The sequence below is a fragment of the Emiliania huxleyi genome (assembly GCF_000372725.1).
Source record: "Emiliania huxleyi CCMP1516 unplaced genomic scaffold EMIHUscaffold_3, whole genome shotgun sequence".
NCBI lineage: Eukaryota > Haptophyta > Isochrysidales > Noelaerhabdaceae > Emiliania > Emiliania huxleyi.
This window is the reverse complement of record NW_005199770.1, coordinates 1051715-1071446: the sequence shown is the minus strand read 5'-3', so window position 1 is coordinate 1071446 and position 19732 is coordinate 1051715. Positions and strand designations below refer to the sequence as shown.

At 66.7% G+C, this 19732-nt stretch overlaps 3 protein-coding genes across 3 annotated transcripts in view; 1 reads left to right on the top strand and 2 right to left on the bottom strand.

Moving 5' to 3' along the window:
• Positions 1-450: 450 nt before the first annotated feature.
• EMIHUDRAFT_432075 (hypothetical protein) lies at positions 451-1319 on the top strand (the record flags this gene model as incomplete). Its single annotated transcript, XM_005775278.1, has 2 exons — positions 451-631; positions 820-1319. Coding segments are annotated over 2 exons (358 nt in total), but the record flags the coding sequence as incomplete, so codon positions are not given.
• Positions 1320-5373: 4054 nt separating this feature from the next.
• On the bottom strand, positions 5374-7954 carry VPS4 (vacuolar protein sorting protein 4; the record flags this gene model as incomplete). Its single annotated transcript, XM_005775277.1, has 6 exons — positions 5374-5626; positions 5744-5937; positions 6014-6053; positions 6650-7192; positions 7375-7778; positions 7865-7954. The coding sequence occupies 6 exons, from the start codon at positions 7952-7954 to the stop codon at positions 5545-5547; spliced, it is 1353 nt and encodes a 450-aa protein (XP_005775334.1). The 3' UTR covers positions 5374-5544.
• Positions 7955-14106: 6152 nt separating this feature from the next.
• Positions 14107-19732, bottom strand: part of EMIHUDRAFT_195332 (hypothetical protein) — a gene marked incomplete at both ends in the record, with an annotated part of 10381 nt that continues 4755 nt past the window's right edge. The window contains 14 exons of the mRNA XM_005775276.1: positions 14107-14120; positions 14161-14605; positions 14840-14893; positions 15137-15400; positions 16187-16921; positions 16999-17124; positions 17196-17756; positions 17834-18040; positions 18116-18178; positions 18280-18540; positions 18652-18711; positions 18740-19168; positions 19235-19399; positions 19478-19603. Of these exons, the coding sequence (XP_005775333.1) occupies positions 14107-14120; positions 14161-14605; positions 14840-14893; positions 15137-15400; positions 16187-16921; positions 16999-17124; positions 17196-17756; positions 17834-18040; positions 18116-18178; positions 18280-18540; positions 18652-18711; positions 18740-19168; positions 19235-19399; positions 19478-19603 (3510 nt within the window). The remainder of the gene's footprint in view (positions 14121-14160; positions 14606-14839; positions 14894-15136; positions 15401-16186; positions 16922-16998; positions 17125-17195; positions 17757-17833; positions 18041-18115; positions 18179-18279; positions 18541-18651; positions 18712-18739; positions 19169-19234; positions 19400-19477; positions 19604-19732) is intronic.

Here is a 19732-nt window from a genome sequence, read left to right as displayed (position 1 = left end):
CCCCCTTTTAACCCTTTCCCCCCTTCCCCCTTTACCCCCCCCCAAACCCTTCCTCCCCAGTTTCCCGCGGTGGGCCGGTTGGACTTCGCCCCCAGGTTGGCGGGGGTGCTTGCCCCCGGCCCAGCCATCCAAAAGCTGGGGGGTTTGAGCTCCTTCCCGGGGGGCCGCCCCGCCGGGAGCCAAAGCGAGGAGGCCGCCCCGGCCGCCGCCCCTTCTTCTTTTTTTTTGCGGGGTAGCCCCCGCCCCCCGGGCCAACCGAGGATGTTTGAAATTCCAATGAACCCCCCCCCAAGGGAAAGGGAGGAGAATCTTCCAAAGGGGGGCGGACCCCCCCCCCCGGCGGACCCCCCCCCCCCCCCCCGCCGACCCCTGTCGCCCCTGTCGCTCGCCACACACTCGCCCCCTCCCCTCGCTCTCCCCCTCGACACCCTCGCCCGGTGACCCCCATAGGCGAGGGAGCTGGCGGAGCTGCGGCGCGGGAGGGAGGAGGAGAAGCGGGGCCGGTTCTTCAACCCCTTCGAGTCGGTCTCGGCGCCGCAGCAGTGCGAGTCCTCCTACGACTGCGAGGCGCCGATGGTCTGCTGCGACCTCATCGTCGCGTCTGTCTGCTGCTCTGGCGCGCGGCCCCCCTGTAGCATGCGAAACACGCGCAAGCCAGCGCTCGAGAGGACGCGCTCTCAGCGGTGCGCCATCGGCATCCACGCCACCGTATTCGTGCCGCGCCTCGTGGTCGCGCTGACGCGCCGCGTCCCCTGTGCACTCCCTTGTGCACGGGCCCGCCCCCTCCCACCCGCCCCGCCCCTCTGCTCCGCCTCGCAGGCGGGATGCTCATCCCGACCAAGTCGCCGCAGCAGCGGATGCAGGAGCAGGCGATCCCAATCCCGGTGGAGCGCGACCAGCCCGGCGCCCCGCGCATCCCGCCGAGCGGCGGCTTGCCGCCAAACTACCCCGGCGGGCCTGGTGGGCTGTTTTGACGCTGCTGTGTTCTGTCTGTGACTTGCTCTTCTCAGTTGACCCTGTGGGCGTGCGGTGGATGTGCTGCATGGGGCCGGCGGGTCGGAGTAGCTGCGCGCGCTTGGTTGAGGCCCCGGCCGCCCGCGCCAAAAGCGAGGCGGGCGGGGCTTTCTCGAGGAACGTGAGGGCGCGCTGAACTTGGGCTGTGGAGATGAATGATGTGGGCCCGGCGGGTCGAGCATGTGAGAGAGGGAGGTGACTGTCAATATGTGGTCATGCGGTCCGTGGGGCACGCCGTGGGCCTTGCATACGTACACGAGAAAAATATGCTCTGGAGAGAGACCTTGACAAGAAATGAATTTAAGAAACGCACGGCGATGTGTGAAACAGACCTGTTCCTTTTTACCCATCTCCTAGTAGCACTTGGAGCACTTTGGAGTGCAGTCATTAACCTCACATCCAGGGCCGGGGAGCTCAGAAGCGCACCCAGCGGGCCGGATGATCGGGATCGGGCTACGGGCTAGAGAGCCCTGACCCCTAGCTAGGGGGGGTGCGCGTTCGCAGGGCAAGGGCTGTAAAGTAAACACGGGTCTCCGAGGGTTAGCTCCGCGCTCCAGGTTTCCCCTAGCAGCAGAACGCCCCCTCTACTCGGAGCTAGTAAACACTCGACACGGACTCGACGCCCATCCACACCCGGCACCTCACCACACCGGGCCCCTCTTCGAGGTCTCCCAACTTTCACTCCGGGGCGTCTTCCCCCACCTCTCGGTCCTTCCTCCTGGCCGCATCCCGATAGTTGTGCGACGGGCGCGGGGCCCGACCTCCCCTCCTAGCCTTTTTCGGCTGCGGCCCCGCCGCCGTCTCGTCTTCTCTGCCTGATCCTGTTGACTCCGCCTCCGGCGATCCCACGCCCGACTCCCCGGGTGAGGGCGGCGGCATCACTCGTCGCCACTCCTCTCCGGGAGGTCGGGCCGGCTCTCCCCGGTCAGCGAGTCGCGCCCGCGCCCGTGGCCTCTCTATCGTCCTCGGCTCGCCCTCCCCTTCATCCTGCTCCTCACTAAACTCGGGAAGGCGCGGTCCCTTTTGTCGTGAGTCACGGCGGTCTATCCAACGCCGCGACGGGTCTACCCCTGGTGGGCTCACACGGCCCGGTTCCACTCGCAGAGGCCGAGTCAGCTCGACTCTCACCTCCTCCGAAAGTTGACCCCAAGCCCCCCCCGGGGCCCTCCGGCCACGGCCCTCCGGTTCGCCGGCGGGTCCGTTATCGTATTGCAGCGACTCCCCTCCCCCATCTCCTCCTCCCGGGCACACCAGCCTCCGGCGGGGCGGTCCCGGGCCCCCCAGGTTATTCCGAGCGGGTCCATACGGCGGCGGCCCCGCCGGTGGCGGGGGTGGAGGCGGTGGCAGGGGCGGCGGGCACGGTGGCGGCCCTCGCGGCCAAAACGCCTGGTATGGAGCCGCTGGGGCGGCCCCACGACCCTGCAGCCGTTCCAGTGGTGGGGGCGGAAGTGGCAGTGCGGGTGGCGGAAACGATGGCGGCACTGGCGGCCGCACCGCCTGGTGTGGGACCTCAGGGGCGGCTCCTCGACCCAGCGGTCGCTCCAGCGGCGGGGGCGGAGGCGGTGGTGGCGGGGGCGGGCCTGGTGGCGGCGTCGGCCGCCGCAGCTCTTGGGGCGGGGTCTCGGGGGATGCCCCCTGCCCCTGCGGCCATTCCAGCCGTGGTTCCACGCGTCGGCCGTCCACCCCGTTCGTGGGGGAGGGCCTAGCTCTCGTCTCCCCACGGGAGGGGGGGGGGGCAGGACCCGGATTCCCCGACGGCCCCGCCTCTCCTTCCCGTCGCTCCGCGACGGGTCGTAGACTGCCCAGTAACCGCGTCGCCTCCCCCCTCGACCGGTCCTCCTCGATTCGGGCCCGCACCGACCGGATATCAAAGGCCGAGTTGTGTTCAGACAGCGGGCCCGCCGATGCCACCCGCCTCTTCACACAGCAGGCGTACGCCTTCATCGCCTGTCCCCCCGCCTGTGTCGGCCCCGGTGCGATGTCGTTGACGAGGTAGTCCTCCCCCTCCCACCGGAAAACCTGTCCAAGAAGGTCCGTCGAGCCCACCAGTCGTTTAGCCAGGCCCCGCACCTCTCGTGCCTGTACTGGCCTGAGCACGCCGGTGCTGTCCGCGACCGACAGACCGATCGCCCTAAGTTCCGCCAGGACCGCCTTCTCGCCCACCACCGTGGCCTCTTGATCCCTCTCGGCTTCTCGGATCGCATCCCGTCGTTGTCTCACCCTGTCTGCTGCCGGCACGAATCTCTCCGGGCAGCCTCGCGTCCTTTGTGGCAAGATCCGCGTCGGGGAAGGCCGATCCCTAGCCTAGAGGTCTCCGTTTTATTTATTTATTTGTGAAACAGAAATGGCACCGATTTTCTATCCGGGCCCTGTACATGGGCCCGGATAGCTGCCCCTGCCTCACCACTCACGCGTCTGAGCGCCTGCGCTCACTGCTCTCCTCATCCACGTATGGCCTTGGCTGTGCGCCGCACGATGTCGACTTGTCCAAATGCGCCAACCAGCGTGCGCTCTGCGACACCGTGGCTCCGCGACCTTCATACTGCTCTGACTACAAACACTGCAGCCGCTCTTGGTGCTACGTCAAGAGGGATGAGTGCTCCGTGCTGCACATGACTGGTGAGCACGGTATTGCCTACAGCTACGCGGCGTGCGGTGAGATTGACTACTATACACAGTCGTTGCAGCACCTCGAGGTTGCCCTTCAAGACGCGGTCCTCCGAGTCATGTACCGTCACAACAGCGGAGGATGGATTGGCGCCTTCCACCCGCTGGGAGGTAGCGACCACCGCGACGAGCAGTGGCACGGACCATTTCCGAGGCTGCTGGACCAGATCTCGACGAGCAGCGGCGCCGTCATCAACATCACCGCCGAGGCTGACATCCCAGAGCCTGTGCGGCGCAACGCGGCCGCATTTGCCACATCAAAGAGCAACTACAGCAAAGTCCGCTCCGCCTTCACCGAGTGCGTCTTCTATGCTGGCTTGGGCTATGTCGACCTGTGCCTAGGCGAGTTTATCATGTCGTTGGAACGCTCCGCTCTTGCGAGCTTCCACGCGGTCCGCCCCACGAATTACTATCTTATCGTCCAGACAGCCCACGCACGCAACGACAAATCCATCAGCAGCCACGTCAGCGCAGTGCTCGCGCCCTTCACACTCAGACTGTGGGTGCTAATTTTTGTCGCAGCGATCGGCGCCTCCTTCCTCCTCGCGGCCCAGGATCGGTCCGCCGCCGGCCGCGATTTTGAGACGGGCTCGTTGCCCGTCCTTTCAGGCCGCGCAGCATGGCTCGGCGCCATGGGCGTCCTGGGCGGCGACTTAAGCCACCAGGGCGGGATGCGCCTGAGCAGTCGACTCACCGGTCTCGGCCTCACCTTCTTCCTCTTCGTCGTCGGCACCGGATACACCGCATCCGTCGCCGCCTTCCTCATCATCGACGCGCAAAGTACGCCCGTCAGTGACATCGAGGAGGCCATATCACGGCACCACGTCTTTTGCGCCCCGGACTACATCCATGCCTTTCTGGTGGACGCCTATCCGAGCATGGAGATCCTTCCCGGCTTCCACCAGCGGAACTCCGCCTTTGACGCGCTGCTGTTGGGCGATTGCAACGCGATTGTCACCGACATTGAGGACTTGCATGTGCTGCACGCCGCATCCACCCGATACTGCTCGTTGGCCGCCGTCGGTCGTCCCGTGCACACTGTCCAGACTGGCTTCCCCATCGCGGAGAGCGTAAAGCAGCCCGTAGTCTACCACGCTCAGAAGGTCATGCGGTCTTGGGAGGCATCGCTGCGCCCGCCCATATCTGTGTGCAGGGACTATGCAGATGCGGGTGATGCCGCCACCTTCACCGTGAGCGACTTCTCCGGCGCATTTTTGCTCCTCGCCTGCTTTGCCCTTGCCAGCACGAGCGTTTCGGCCATCGAGCACCTGCAGAGGGCGCATGCGCGGAGGAGTGAGGCCGACACCGCGGACCTAGTCGTTTGCTCCACCGCTTCGGCCACCTCCTCGTCCGCAACCGGCGTTATCGGCGGCGACCTGAAGACGGTCGTCATGGAGAATGGTGGGTAGTCGATACCAGACATATGCCGCGCACGGCTGTCGTGAATTGAATGCGTTCGGCTAGAATTGTGTTCGATGCATCGCCCGCCGCCGTGTTCTTGATGAAACCTGTTACGTAACAAATGTCCCTGGGTGTCGCAACTCGAGTGCCCACCTTTCGACCCCTTGACGCGAGAGAACGCAACACGCGGGTGCGCGCGTGACACGACACACAAAAAGACACCGCCCGGTCTCACCGAGCTCCGCGCGAGTAGTCAGGTACGGCTTTAGTCACAAGCGAAAGGTCACGCCGTATGCGTACTGATCTGTATATCCGTAAACTCACCAACACATCGGGGGGGCGCACTCGTCACTCGCGCGCTTTGTGGACCTTTTGCGCCGTGCGCGTTGCGCGAACATAACGGTGACGGCTGCGCCCGGAGTGTCCCCCTCACACACGTCACAGAAAGTGCCACGCACCACATCACACCGCGTTGCCGGCTCCGAACTCTCGTGTGAACTGCTCGTGTCTGGCAAGCTCACTCTGCGCCACGGTGGGGCGACACCTGAGCAAGGCAAGGAGAGGGGTTGGGCAAGGCAGGTGCTGGAGTCGGGGCGGCCGCACCCCGCATCCACGGCGCTGAAGGTGCAAGAGTCCGGTGCCCGCGGGCGGGGCGCGGCACCTCTCGACGGCGGCGTCAAAGTGCGCGTGCGTCACCGGAGGCGTGCGCAGCGCCTGCGCAGGCACCTCGAGCAACGACAGCTTCTTGGCGCCGCGCTCGCTCGGCTTGCACGGCGCCCAGCAGCCGTCGGTGAGCTGGCGGAAGTGTGTCGCGCTCTGCAGCTCGCGCAGCGGCGCCATCAGCGCGTCGCGGACCTGTTCACACACACGCACAGCCGTGGAGAGACGCTGTCCGCCGCTCCCGCGGCGGCGCAGCCAGCACGTCGCGGACCAGCACGGACAGGTCTGCGCCGGAGAGTCCGGCGGTGCGCCTGAGTCATCCATGACTAGTGAGTGAGCTCGTTGGCCGACGGGGCTTTCGCAGGCAAGGGCTGGCGGCGCCGCGAGAGGGCGCGCAGCTGCTGCTCGCTCAAGCTGTGGGGCGTGCTGCCGAGGTGCAGCTTGAGCAGCGTGAGCCGCGCCTGTGGGGAGGGACGAAGGGTCAGTGCAGGCTCAGGGGAGGCTCAGGGAGGTTCCGAGAAGCTTCGATGCAGCGTCATGAGCGGGTTCTGGCCGGAAGTGGAGCGTGGAGAGCGGCAGCCGCGCGTGTGTCCGCGGACGTGTCGCGGACGTGTCACGGAGGCGACATTGCGGTGGTGGTGACGTGTCATGGAGAGGGGAGGGGCGTGTGTGACAGACGTGTCAAGCACGGTGAGGCTGCGCGTGTGCAAGAGCGAGACGAGGGGCGAGCCGCGCCTCCTCGTCGGGCAGAGGGACATACACCCGCCGCTCGAACCGCCGCCGCACGGCCGGGTCTAGCTCCTGGGAGAGGCGACCTCCGCGAGGTTAGCCGAGGTTCGCCGAGGTTCGCCGAGGTTAAGAAGCACGGCTTCACCCCCCCTCTCCCCCCAGAGAAGCCGAGGTGAACCGCAGAGGGTGCGATCCCGCAGCGATCTTGCGGCGTCTAGGGCGGATCTCCCACGGCACGTTGGTCGCGCCCAGCACGAGCACGCCCTGCCCCACCCCGCTCATCCGCACAAGCAGCTCGTTCTTCAGCCGGCGCGACGCCTCGGCCTCGTTTTCGCTGCGAGCAGAGGCGAGCGCGTCCACCTCGTCGATGAAGATGATGGCGGGCTTCCGCCGCTCCGCCGACTCGAAGAGCGCTCGCACCTGCTTCTCGCTCTCGCCCACCCACTTGGACACCAAGTCCGAGGAGGAGACGGAGAAGAAGGTCGCGGCCACCTCCGTAGCGACCGCCTTGGCGAGATGTGACTTTCCCGTCCCAGGAGGGCCTACGGGAAGCTTCCGAGGAAAACTCCGGGAAGGCCGGCACCGGGGTCCGAGCCGCCCGCCGGGCGAGGGGCCGTAGAGCAGCACGCCGCGCCACGGCTGCCGCGCGCCAGTGAACAGGTCGGGGAACCGGATCGGCAGCACCGCTGCCTCGTGCAGCGCCGCCTTGGCGTCCGCCAGCCTAGAGAGTGTGGACGCTGCGAGCTGAGGGGGAGTGGTCTCGTGCGGTGGCAGCCTGCCGCGTCGAGCGGGTGGGAGGGACGCGAGTCCATGACAACTGAGCATGCGTCTCCTCGGGCGCTTGCCGGAGAATACGACGGTGTTGCGCTTTCTAGAGCCGCGAGCCCCGCCACGTCGTCCCACCTCACATCCGGCTTCTCGCTCAAGATGGCGCCCTCCACCGCTGCTGCGGCCTCGTCGGACCCCTTCTCCACGGGCCGCGCCGCCGAAGGACCCGGCAGCGACGCCGAAGGGCCGCCACCTCCCCTCCGAGGCAGCGGCGCCGGCCTCGGAGGCAGCGGCGCCGGCCTCCGCTGCAGCGTGCGCGTGCTGTTGCTTCTCGAAGGGCCGGCGCGGCGCTTGAGCGCCTCGGCGCGCTCGAGACATTCTGCCGCTTTGCTCCGCATGCTCTGCGCGACGCCCGCGTCGACCTCGCACCTGATGGAGGCGAGCAGCGCCTGCACGCCAGACTCGTAAAGCGAGAGCGCAGTAGGAGCGTCGCCCGCCTCCTCGGCGCGCGTGGCGTCGTTGAGGATGATCAGCGCGGCCTTGTGCGGGCTGGGAGGGCCGGCCTGGCTCATGCTCGCCGAAAACGAAAAAGTGTTGATCAAAAAAAAATCAACCCAGCTGCCACAATCCTCGCCTCTGCTACCCTCTGTCCCACTCCGCTGCCGTTCTCTCCGCTGCCCTCGCTGACGTCGCCCTTCCTGCCAATGGCGCGCATATGCAGCGGCAGAGTGCCATCGCCACCGCGCGGGGCGGCGACGCGGCGGCCGCGGCCCCCCCGCCTGCCCAGACAAGCGGCTCGCCCTCGGCGCTCGCGCCAGTCTATCGCTCGTGGGAAGGCGGCACCCCGAGGGAAGGGAGGCGGAGGTGCAGAGGGGGCGCGCTCCTCCTCCACTACTCTCTCTCTCTCTCTCTCTCTCTCTCTCTCTCTCTCTCTCTCTCTCTCTCTCTCTCGGTTGCGCTGCTCCCCGTGCACGATGCCGTGCTTCATAATTTATGATCATAATTTATTATTTTATATTTTATATTTATTCCGCCGCGCTGGGATGTGCGTGTTTGTTCTGAGATGATTTGAATATTGAAAACAACAAACAAATTAAAGATGCGTCACCATCTAGCACTACACTTTTGTTCTTTGGGATGCCTTCTTGAGAAGCATGTGCGTGGCGTCGCCCGCCTCCTCGGCGGTGGAGACGGTGAGACCGGAGAAATTGGTGGCGAGCTCGGTGGCCAGCTCGTCTGCGCCCTCATCGAACGGCGAGGCCCAGAGCACGACGGACTTGGAGAAGGAGATCGGCTGGCCCTGGACCTCGCCCGGGATGAAGAGCGGGAGGGAGGTCAGGTTCATGTAGTGTGGCGAGCAGAGGAGGAGCGCCTGAGGGTAGGTGCGAGGGGGCGGCGGTCAAGGTCGAGGCGACGGCAGAACAGCTGCAGGGAGTTGTCCGTGGCTGCACCTCGGAGATGATCTTAAGCGAGACACGCTGATACTCGTCGATGCGGTGCCACGTCGTCTGCGCCCACCCTCTGTCAAAGATCTCCGGCTGGAGGCCCTCCGGGCACTGTGCTCGCAACTCCTGCAGTCGTGCAGCGACGGTGTGCGTGAGTGAGTGCTGGCGTGCGGCGGCGGCGGCGACACCGCCCCTCAGCGCCGTGTGTGGCGAGAGCAATCCCCGCAGGGTCATCGAGCAGGGGTCGGGCGGGGAGCGCCTGCAGCGTCCCGCCGCCCTTGGCCGGGTCCGCCTCTTGCACGAGGACGAGCGGCTTGCTCTTCTCGAGCGACGTCCGAATCTCGCGCAGGCAGTTCTGCAGGCAAGGAGCGCACGAGTAGTCGTGGGCGACACAGCGAGGCACTCTCGGAAAGGGAGGGGCTGGGGGAGTGCCTTCGAGCGGAAGTAGCCCTTTGACAGGAAGAAGAGCATGACCTGCGTGCGGTCAACATAATCCTCCAGCGACCCGATGTCCTTCAAATCATCCACATCGAGGAAAATCTTGATGCCGGGGATCAAGAGCTTAAGCTCATTCTTGATTACCTTGACGGCGTCTTGACCGGTCGACCTATTCGTTTTGGGCAAGGGGCGGGGGTCACGCCGGCTGTTTTCGTTCCCTCTTCTCCCTCCATGACTCACCAGATGTGGCTGTTGAAGAGGTGCCACGTGAGGCCCATCGCGAGGCTCAGCTGGGGGGGCTGCTTGGTCGAGACGAGTCGGATCGTGGGGACCTTAGCGACGCGACGGGCGCCGACGATGGCGCCGACGAGGAAGAAGGCGAGCGCGACTGCAACGAGGATGATCATCGAGTCGACAATCACATTGAGGCTGCGGAAGCCGAGGACATCGGCGGGGTCGGCTCCCTGGTACCGCTCCTCGATTCCGAGGAAGATGGTGGTCCAGTTGGTGCCGAGGAAGAGGAGGAGGAGCACGAGGCTCGTGGCGACGGCGAGGACGTTGTCCTCGACCCGCTTGTACGGCTGCACGACGGCAAGCACGACGGCGTAGCACGAGCAGATCAGGGTCGCCACCACGAGGCGAAGGAATGCGTTCTTCTCCGGGATCAGCAGCACGAAGCCCGTCAGCACGAGCTTGCGCGCCAGCTCGACCGCCTCCCACCAGCACCAGGTCTTCTTGTACTCCCAGTGGAGGAAAGCGGTGGCCCGCGTCAGAGCATTCGGCGACTTGGCCTGCAGCGGCTTGTAGCAGGCGGCGAGGAGCGACGTGAAGAGGACAAGCGAGCCGACGGGCCAGACGACGATGAAACCGATGGCGAGGTCGGTGATGGACTCGTGATCCTCGGTGCCGCACTCGACGCTCGCGTCCTGCCGCATGTAGGAGACCTGCTCCAGGGGCTCGTTTGGCGGAGAGATGGTGTAGGCCTATCAGCAGCACGTTGCCTGAGGGGTGGGGTCTGAGGGGTAGGGTGAGCAACGGCAGTCATCGGCAGGCGCCTGACACGACCACGAGCGAAAGATGGAGGCGCTAATGGAGGGCACGAAGCAGAAGATGAGCACAAGGCCGGCCGGCGTGAGGTCGAGCAGGCCGAGGGCCGCCTCTGCATACCACGGCCTCGCGTGCGATGCAGATACCGTTGACTCGTCTGTGTCTATCGCTTCAGCGATCGCCGACATCGCCGACATCACCGACGTCGTCGGTGCCTCAACCATCGACATCGATGCCTCCACGAGTCCGGTGTCGGCTCCCGGTCCCGATCCCGATGCTTCCGTTGGGCGCGGTGGCGGCGCGGTTCGCCAGCTGTGGAGCCGCAGGGCGATTCCCGTTCCCATGAGCAGGGCGATGAGGACGACGGGCGAGAGAGCGCTGACGAGGAGTCGCATACCATAGCCGAGGCACTGCTCCGGCAAGAAGAAGCCAGACCAGTCGATGGAGATCACATTGGCCAGCCGGTCGGTCCAGCCAGTGTACTCCTCCGGCAGCCGCGCGGAGTAGGTGGAGGACAACACGGTGCTGATCTGGTAGAAGCCAAACAAGATCTTGACCTTGGCCGTCATTCCGCCCCCGACGTAGTACTTGACGGAGCGGTCTGCAAAGCGGAGGATAGGGCCGATGAAGCGCTTCTCCCGCCAGGCCGTCATGCTGTAGGCCCAAGCTGCGAGACTGCAAGCGACGCAGAGGCCGAGGCCGAGGCCGGCGATGCGACCCGCAGCGGCGCCGCGCGCTCCGCACTCTTTGCACTCGTCGCCGTCGACGAGGTAGTGATCCTCCGCGGCGCAGAGCTGGCACTCGGGGCCGGTGAAGTCCGAAGCGCAGTACTCGTCCGAGCCCGCCGCCTCCAAACGGCGAGACGCCTGCTTGGCTCCGCGCTCGTTGCCGGCGCACCGCGCCTCGCCGGCCTTGTCGCCCCCGCCAAAGGCGCGGCACGCCGTCAGCACGGCGGAGGAGAAGCTGGCGCGCCAGTAGCCGGCCGGGACGACGAGGGACTCGAGAGTGGTGCCGGCCGGGCACTGGGCGTTTGGCGGACAAGACTTGCAGTAATCGGTCGGGTTGTTTAATATCTGAGCGCGCACATCGACGTTCTTCAAATAGAAGTCCTCCTTGCAGATGGAGCAGTTGACAGCGCTGCTCCCACTACTGAGGGGATGAGGACAGCGAGTGCATTCGCCCTGGCCAGAGTTGGCGGCGTAAGTGCCGGCAAGACACTCGCTGCATGAGTTGCTGCCGGCGTCGGAAGAGGATCCGGGCTCACAACGCTCGCACTTCGAGAGTCCAGGGGTGACGGCGACGGAGCCGGGCGAGCATTCCGCCGGCGGCGCCGCGCCGCCGCCGCACGACGATCCCACCGGGCAGTCGAAGCAGTCGGGATCGCCGTCGTCGTCCGTCACGTTGGCATACGTGCCCGGATCGCACGTTGCCGCCAGCTCGAGCGTCGCGCCCGCGGGGCAAAAGCGGCCGGGTCGGCAATCGATGCAGCTGGTCGCGCCGGTCGCGCTCTGGTAGGAGCCCTGTGGGCACCGCTGGCAGGCTTCGTTGCCAACCCCAAACGCGATGCTGCCGGCGCGACAAGGCACACAAGTAGCGTTGCTGGTCGCCCCGGCGACAGAGCTCGAGGTGCCGGCAGGGCAGAGAAGGCACGATTCAATTGAGGTGGAGCGGCTTTCCGGATTGTACCTGCCCGCCGGACATGCCTGCCGCACCATGCTCCCGTCCTCCACCTCGCAGAAGCCGCCCGGCTCGCAGTCCTTACAGTCTGAGCTCCCGGTGTTGGCGGAGTAGGTTCCGTCAGGGCAGGCGGTGCAGATCGCCTTCCCGCTCTCCGACTGGTACTGTCCGCGCGGGCACGTGAGGCAATCCTCGAGCCTTGACGCTCCAAACAGAGGCATGCGTGTCCCAGGCGGGCAGGGCACAGGCAGCGCGCTTCCCTGCTCGCAGAAATGGCCGAGCGGACAAATGCCGCTGCACGCAGCGGTTTCAAGATCGGTGGCGTTTCCAAAGTATCGCTCAGGACAGACGTTGCAGCCGCGCACGTCGCCCTCGAACTCGCCACGAATGGGCATGTACTCGCCCAACGCGCACGGGTGCCATGAGATCTCGGAGGCCGCGGTGATGGTGACGGCGTTCTTGGCGATGTTGCCCACGGCGTTCTTGGCGATGTTGCCGACGAAGCGCGAGTCGTCCACCGAGCCCTGCGTGGACGTGGAGCCGCTGTAGTAGAGGGCTGAGGCCGACTCCGCCTGATTGTCGTTCAGAGTAGACCGCAGGAAAGTTGCGATGCTCCCGCTGCTCTCGAATTGGATTCCTCCGCCGCGTTTCGCGGCCGTGCTGTTGCTCACGGCACTGTCAGTCAACGACAGATCTCCGCTGTCGGCCAGGGCGATGCCGCCACCGCCTCCCTCCACCGAGCATTGGGTAACACTGCTGTCGGTAAGTGCAAGCGCGCCGCCTTGCCGGATTGAGATGCCGCCGCCGTCGCCCCGCGCGCGGCAACCCGACGTGGTGGACTTGTGGAGCTCGACATCTCCGCTATCGGTCATGGCGATGCCACCGCCGAATCCTTCGGACTCGCTATCCTTGATGCTCGTGTCGGCCAGCTTGAGGGAGCCCGCACCCGACCCTCGAATGGCGCCGCCGTCTCCCTCGGAGTAGCCGTTGACGAGCATTAGTCCTTGGAGCGTGAGGCTGCAGCCGCCAGAGAGGGAAAAGAGCCGCGACCGACCCTGGCCGTCGAGAGTCGCGCCGACTCCTTCGCTGCGAACAACGAGTGAGATGTTGCCGCTGCATTCCAGCGACGAGTCGAGCACTTCGGCGGCGCGGCGGCCAGCTTCTGGCGATGAGGGCGGCGACGGTGGCGGCGGAAGGGATGGCGCAGGGCAGTCGAGGTAGTATGTGGTGTGATCCATGTACCTACCATCGTCAGGGCACCCATCCTCCAACAAGTAGACGGCACAGTTCGCGCTTGTGGGATTGTAGGCGAAGAAGCCGCAACCGGCTCGGCCCCTGCACTGTTCTGCACAAAAGCCCACGCTTGGCTGATTGAAGTTGGGGCCTATCCAGCCGCTAGCGCAGTGGCCGTCACGCTTGAAGCAGTGAGAGATCGGTGCCAGCGGCGGAAACGAGGGGGGCGGAGACGAGGGCGGTCGAGGCGGGGACGATGCAGGCAGCCTCGTTGGTGGTGGCGGTGGTGGCGGCAGAGCCACCAGAGTGAGCCTCCAACGGATCACGCCCGCATCACAACTGTAGGAGCCGACATTATCGAGAGCAAAGTAAACATGGTCGCCCGCCGCGAGCATTAATGGCGAGTCGATGACCACATTGGTGGTTGGCGTGGGCAATGGGTCGTATGGAGGCCCGCTCGTCTGCTCGAAGAGGACCGCACCGCTGCTGTCGTGGACGGTGAGTCGGAGGGAGTCGCCGCACTCGGTGCGGCGGAGCACGCCCACGAAGTCGAGAGAGTACTGTCCCGCCGCTGGGGCCGTCCAGCGGCAAACAGCCGCATGGGTGGTGCTGCTAGAGGGGTGACCTACCATGTCGTACACAGAGCCTGAGCCCGTTAGGTCATCGCCGCTGGGAAGAGAGCTCTTGCCGAAGAAGGGATACCACTCATTGCCGCGTCCATCGTTGTGCCACAGCGTGCTGGCCTTGTTGAAGTCTTGATTGTGTGCCAGGGAGTATGTGCCAAAGCTGGAGCTGATGGTCTGCACGCTCGTGCGCGCCGCCGTATAGAAAGCGAGGTTGGCGGTGAGATCGGAGTTGCTAGCGGCACCCGTTGCCTGCACGATTTTTTCAGACATGACGACGTTCCAAGACTCCCATGAGGGCGGCGACGGGGACGAGGGGGGTGACGGCGGCGACGGCGGGGACGAGGGGGGTGGCGGCGGCGACGGCGGTGACGAGGGGGGTGCTGGAGGGCCGTCCCCTGCGTTTATCTGCAGGTTCCTGATTGCGTGCTCGTTGTTGGCTCCGCCAGTCCGTGCACCCACGACGAGGCACCAGTCGTGCATGACCGGTGCGGTCGACACGCTGTTCTCATGGATCAACGTCCCGTCGATCGAGCCGCTCAGCAGAGCGCCGTCGTAGGTGAGTGCTAGGCTGTGCCACGCCCCGGCATACGACTGATCGTTCCACGCGACCTCGTCAATCGTCCCGCCGTGCGCGAGTCGGGACTTTCCCTGGTACTCGCTCAGGCCCCACGCAAGACCGCCCGTGTCGCCCATGAAGTTCTCAGGTCTATCCCACGCATGGTTCCAATCCGCGCACGAGGGCGCGCTGGTGGGGCACGGCCAATACACGATGCCCACCCCGTCAGCTCCAGAATCGCTTGTGAAGAAGTACTCGAACGTCAGGCTGAATCCCGCGTACCACGCAGATGGTAGTTGCACGAAGCCGTTCTTTCCGTTGGACGCGGGCGTCAGCTGCAAGTACTCTTGGGTGTACGTGGCGTCGTTGCACACGGCGACGCCATTGCAATTTACCGAATCGTCGAACGGGCAGGACCACGCAAGGGGAGCAAGTGGCGGCGGCAGCGGCGGCGGTGGTGACGGCGGCGGTGGTGGTGACGGCGGCGCCGGTGCTGATGGTGGCGGCGGCGGTGACGGCGGCGACGGCGGCGGCGGCGGCGGCGGCGGCGGCGGCGGCGACGGCGTGGACCCGAGCACAATGTGGGCGCCAGGAGCGACGAAGATGTATGCTTCCCGGCCCTCGCTCACAGCCTTGTCAATCAAGGAGCGAAGCTCATTCTCGGTCGCTGCGGACGCTTCGTTGGGCCGGAGCGGCGGTAGTGGTGGCAGCGACGGCGGCGACGGCGGCGACGACGGCGGCGACGGCGGCGACGGCGGCGACGGCGGCGACGGCGGGAAGGGCGGCGGCGGCAGGGAGGGCGGTGGCGAGGGCGAAGGCGGCAGTGGCAACGGCGGCGGCGGCGGCGGCGGAGGGGAAGGCGGTGCGTAAGCCACGACAAAGGTCGCGATGCCCGAGTACCCAGAGTCGAAAGTGAAAGTCCCATCGGTCCAGCCTGGCGCTGACCACATGTTTCCGTTCCACCCGTCGCCGTACGAATCGATCATTTCGAGGGTGCAAACGCCCGGCGGCACCGCGTGCATCGCCTCGTAGGGTGCCCCATCCGTGATGGGGTCGGCGAGGCCGTCGCACGCGAGCGACCAGGAGACTTCCCCTTGCCACGAGCCGCCGCCCACTTCGATCATGGAGGTGACGAATGGCTGCATTGGCGACGGAGGCAGCAGTGGCGGGGGCGGCGGGGGTGGCGGGGGCGGCGTTGGTGCCATCTCAGGCGGGTACGGCGGCAGCGGTGGCAGCAGCGGCGGTGACGAGGGGGGGGGCGGCGGCGGCAGCGGCGGCGGCGACGGCGGCGGGGGCGGCGGCGGCGGGAGGGGTGCCTTGTCCGGAGGGTAGGGCGGCGGCGACAGCGGCGGCGGCGGCGGCGGCGGAGGTTTGGGCGGGTGCGCCGGCGAGGGCGGAGGCGAAGAAGGCGACGGAGACGGAGAGGGCGGCGGCGGAGAGGGCGGCGGCGGCAGGAATGGCGGCGACTGCGGCGGCGGCGAAGACGGCGGCGGCGGCGGGGACAGAGGCGGGAACCTAGGCGGGGACCTAGGCGGCGACGGCGGCGGCGGTGGTGACGGCGGCGGTGGTGACGGCGGCGGCGGAGAGGGCGGCGGTGGCAGGAACGGTGGCAACGGCGGCGGCGGCGGCGAAGGCGGCGGCGGCGGGGACAGAGGCGGGGACAGAGGCGGGGACAGAGGCGGGAATGGCGGCGGCGGTGGTGACGGCGGCGGCGGTGGTGACGGCGGCGGCGGAGAGGGCGGCGGCGGAGAGGGCGGCGGCGGCAGGAAGGGTGGCAACGGCGGCGAAGGCGGCGAAGGCGGCGGCGGCGGAGACAGAGGCGGGGACAGAGGCGGGGACAGAGGCGGCGGGGGCGGGGACGGGGACAGAGGCGGCGGAAGCGGCGGAAGCGACGGAGGCGGCGGAGGCGGCGGGAAAGGCGTGACATTCCACGCGAGTACAAAATCGCCGCTGCCGGACGAGTATGCGTCCACGATGAAGAACGCCGTCTGAGTCGAGCCCTGAGTGTTGATCCACAAGTGCTGCAAGGTGTCTGGGTCGTCGGTGCATGCGACGAGATTGGCGCCTGGGCAGCTCCCGCCCCATCGCGTCTCGTGCCTCGAGTCGTACGTGTTGGACGTCATTCCGATCGTGAGCTCACCTCCCGCCGGCACCTCCACGTAGAAGATCTTCTCACTGCCTGAGCCGCCGCAGGATGTGCCATACGTCTCAAGAGCGCCGACGGTGCTCGATGACAACGGAGAGGTTTGAGTGGAGAGGTCCAGCGCCGTGTCGCAAGAAGATGGCGGAGCCGGAGGCGGAGGAGCCGCGGCCGCTTTGCCGACGAGCAGTGCGGCGGCGCTCATGCGGACGAGGGCGTCGGTCGCCTTCTCGCGCGAGGCGAGTGAGGCGGTCATTTTCATGCCGGCTCGCCCGAGCAGCAAGGAGGCCCCTGCGCCGAGACCAGTCTCGACCAGCTTCCGCACCATCCCGGGCTTCCCAGCGTCGGCGGGCCGCAACTCGGGCGACGTGTCGTTCACGGGCAGGACGGTGTCGCGCCCCCGAGCGACGCTCTCCGTCCTGTTGCTGTAGACGGGACCGATCGTAGAGTCGACCTCGGGCTCGACCTTGCGCTCCGTGCTGTTGCGCGAGGCCGGGACGGTCTCCAAGTCGGCCTCGCCCTACACACGCAAGCACACAGGCGATCCATCAGCAGAGTACAACGCTCGCACACAGAAGCAGCCAGAGGGGCGCTCACCGGCCGCTTCTCGTAGACGTCCTCGATGGACGCCAGCGGCTCGCCAATCAGATGCAACGGCTCGCCCACCGCCTTGTCGATCTCGTCCATCAGTGCTCCCCACGAGTGCCCGTCCTCGTGCCCGTGCTGATCAGCGCGCGGGCTGTTAGTCACGAGCTGGCGCGGTGCGGATACTAGCACGCGCGCGAAGCGCGCACCGGGTGGTTGGCGGGCGCGCTGTCCGAAGAGACGATGGCTTCAAACGAGGTGGTGTCGCCAACCTCGCAGAAGCCGTTGGGCGATGCCGGCGTGAGCGGCTTTGCGACGGTTGCGGGAGGCGATGTTGGCCACGGGGAGTCGTACCGCTGCGAGGAGAGAAGCGCGGAAGTGGCAGTGTACGAGGAGTGCACAAACGCGGCTCCGAGGCACGCGCGCAAGCGAGCACGCACCGGGTGGCTGGCGGGCGCGCTGTCCGACGACACGATGGCTGCAAACGAGCTGGTGTCGTTGCCGCCAACCTCGCAGAAGCCGTTGGGCGATGCCGGCGTGAACGGCGCGATCGGCGTTGTGACTGCGGGAAAGGAAGTCGGGGACTCGTACCGCTGCGAGGAGAGGAGCGAGGTGGCAGAGTACGAGGAGTGCGCAAACGCGGCTCCGAGGCAGAGCGCGAGGATGCCAAACAGGCGGAGCAAGTTGTAGGACTTTGGCCACGAGAACCGGCCGGAGGTAGAGCCCCCGGCCGTGGTGATCGTGGTCGTCTCGACGTTGGCCGTCGCGCCCTGAACAGGAGGGCACGAGACTGGCGGTTTGAGCGGCGAGCGGGGGAGGAGGCCGCATATATGCAGGCGGCGAGCACCGAGTCTGTGGTCGACGGCGTGGAGCCGCGGGGCACCTTGCCAGTGCCGCCGAGGATGCCCTCGTTGCCGTCCATTCCGAGCAGGGCCACGAACCGGTTGTTGCCGCCGACCGGGGCGATGCTCTTGGTGCGGACGATCGGGGCGGACGCGCCCTTGCGCCCCTTCTTGCGGCGCGGGTTCGACGGGGTGGTCCTGTCGGGGATGCCCTGCGCACGCGCAAGCGGTGGGTGCGTCAATAGTTGAGGCTCCGCAACTACAACCGCAGCGTGCGAGGCGCTCACCGCCGGGGCGAGCTTCTCCGCTGGCGGAGACTCCTTGGCCGAGACGGTCCAGTCGGCGTTGCCCTACGCATCAATGAAAGCGGGGTGGGTCAAGGGGTGGGTCGGCAGACGCACGGCGCAGAATGCAAGGCGCTCGCCGCCGCGGCGGGCGTCTCCTCCGGAACCTCCTCGCTCGACGGCAGCGGCGCGCCGCCGGTCGCCACTGGCGTGAGAGCCGGGGCGCTTTTGGTGACGCCGTTGGGGGCCGTCGGTGGGTCGGTCGGGGTGGTGCTCTTGGAGCAGTCGACCAGGTTGGGCGCCGTTGGGGTGACGCGGCCGATCGGGGTGGTCTTCTTGGTGGTCTTCTTGGAGCGGTCGATCAGGTTGGGCTCGCCCTTGCGCTCGATCTTGCGGAGCGGGGAGGGGGTCTTCCACTCGTCGATGACCTGCCGTGCGGCAGACGAGAGGTCACAGGGTCAATGTAAGTGCCCGCCTGTAGGACTCGCGTGTCCCCGCAATACCCGTGTGTGCACAGAACGGTGCTGGGAGGTGCTCACCGCCGGGGCGGCCGTCTCCTCTGGTTTCTCCATGGTCGAAACGTTCCAGTCGGCGTCGCCCTACGCGTCGAACGCGGGATGGGGTCACAGAGTGGGTCGGCAGACGCCGGCGCGCACAATGCCAGGCGCTCGCCGCCGGGGCGGCGGGCTTCTCCTCCGGAAACGTTTTGATCGACGGCAGCGGTGCGCCGCCGGCCTCCGCCGGCTTGAGGGCCGTGGCGACCTTGGTGGCCGGCTTGAGCGCCGGGTCGTTCTTGATGGCGCCGGTCTCGTCAACGGAGGCCTCCGCGCCAGACTCTGCCGCATGGATGTCCTTCTTGAGGGGCGTAAACTTGGACCAGAAAACGGCGGTCGGTCGCGGCGCGTGGGAGGCGAACATGGACATGGCCTTGGCCTTGTCCGAGTCGACCGCGCCCGCGTCGGGCGCCTTTTCCGCGGCCGGGTCCTTCTTGAGGACGTCCTCCGTGCCAGACGTCGCCACGGAGATGTCCTTGACGTCGTTCTTGACGCCGCAAGCCTGTGGGCGAAAGAGAGTAGTACAGCGGGAGAGGGCTGATCACGATCCTGGCGTGCGCACGCGCACCTTGGCTCCGAGGAGCGAAGTGGCCTTGGCCTTGCCCGAGTCGACCGTGCCCGCGGCGGGCGCCTCTGCCGCGGCCAGGTCTTTCTTGATGATGCTCTCGTCGGAGGCCTCCGCGCCAGACTTTGCGGGGACGTCCTTCACGAGGGCGTTCTTGGCGCCGCACGCCTGTGGGCCAGGGACGATACGGCGGCGTTGGGACGGGAAGATCGCGCTGAAAGGATGAACACGCGCACAGACAGGCACCTCGGCTCCGAGGAGCGAAGGGGATTCCGACGCAAACGAGAGGACGATTGTGACTCGGCCTCCGTCGCCAGCCGGCACGAAGCCGACCTTCGCTTTGTAGTCGATGTTGTCCATGATCGAGTTGTCCTGTGCAAGTCGCATCATCATGAAAGTTGAGACGGGCGCTTGCATTGGATGTGCACAACAGAACAGCTATATTGGAGGTGTACGGGGTCTGAAATGAGAGGGATGGGGGACGGGGGACAAAGTCGATCA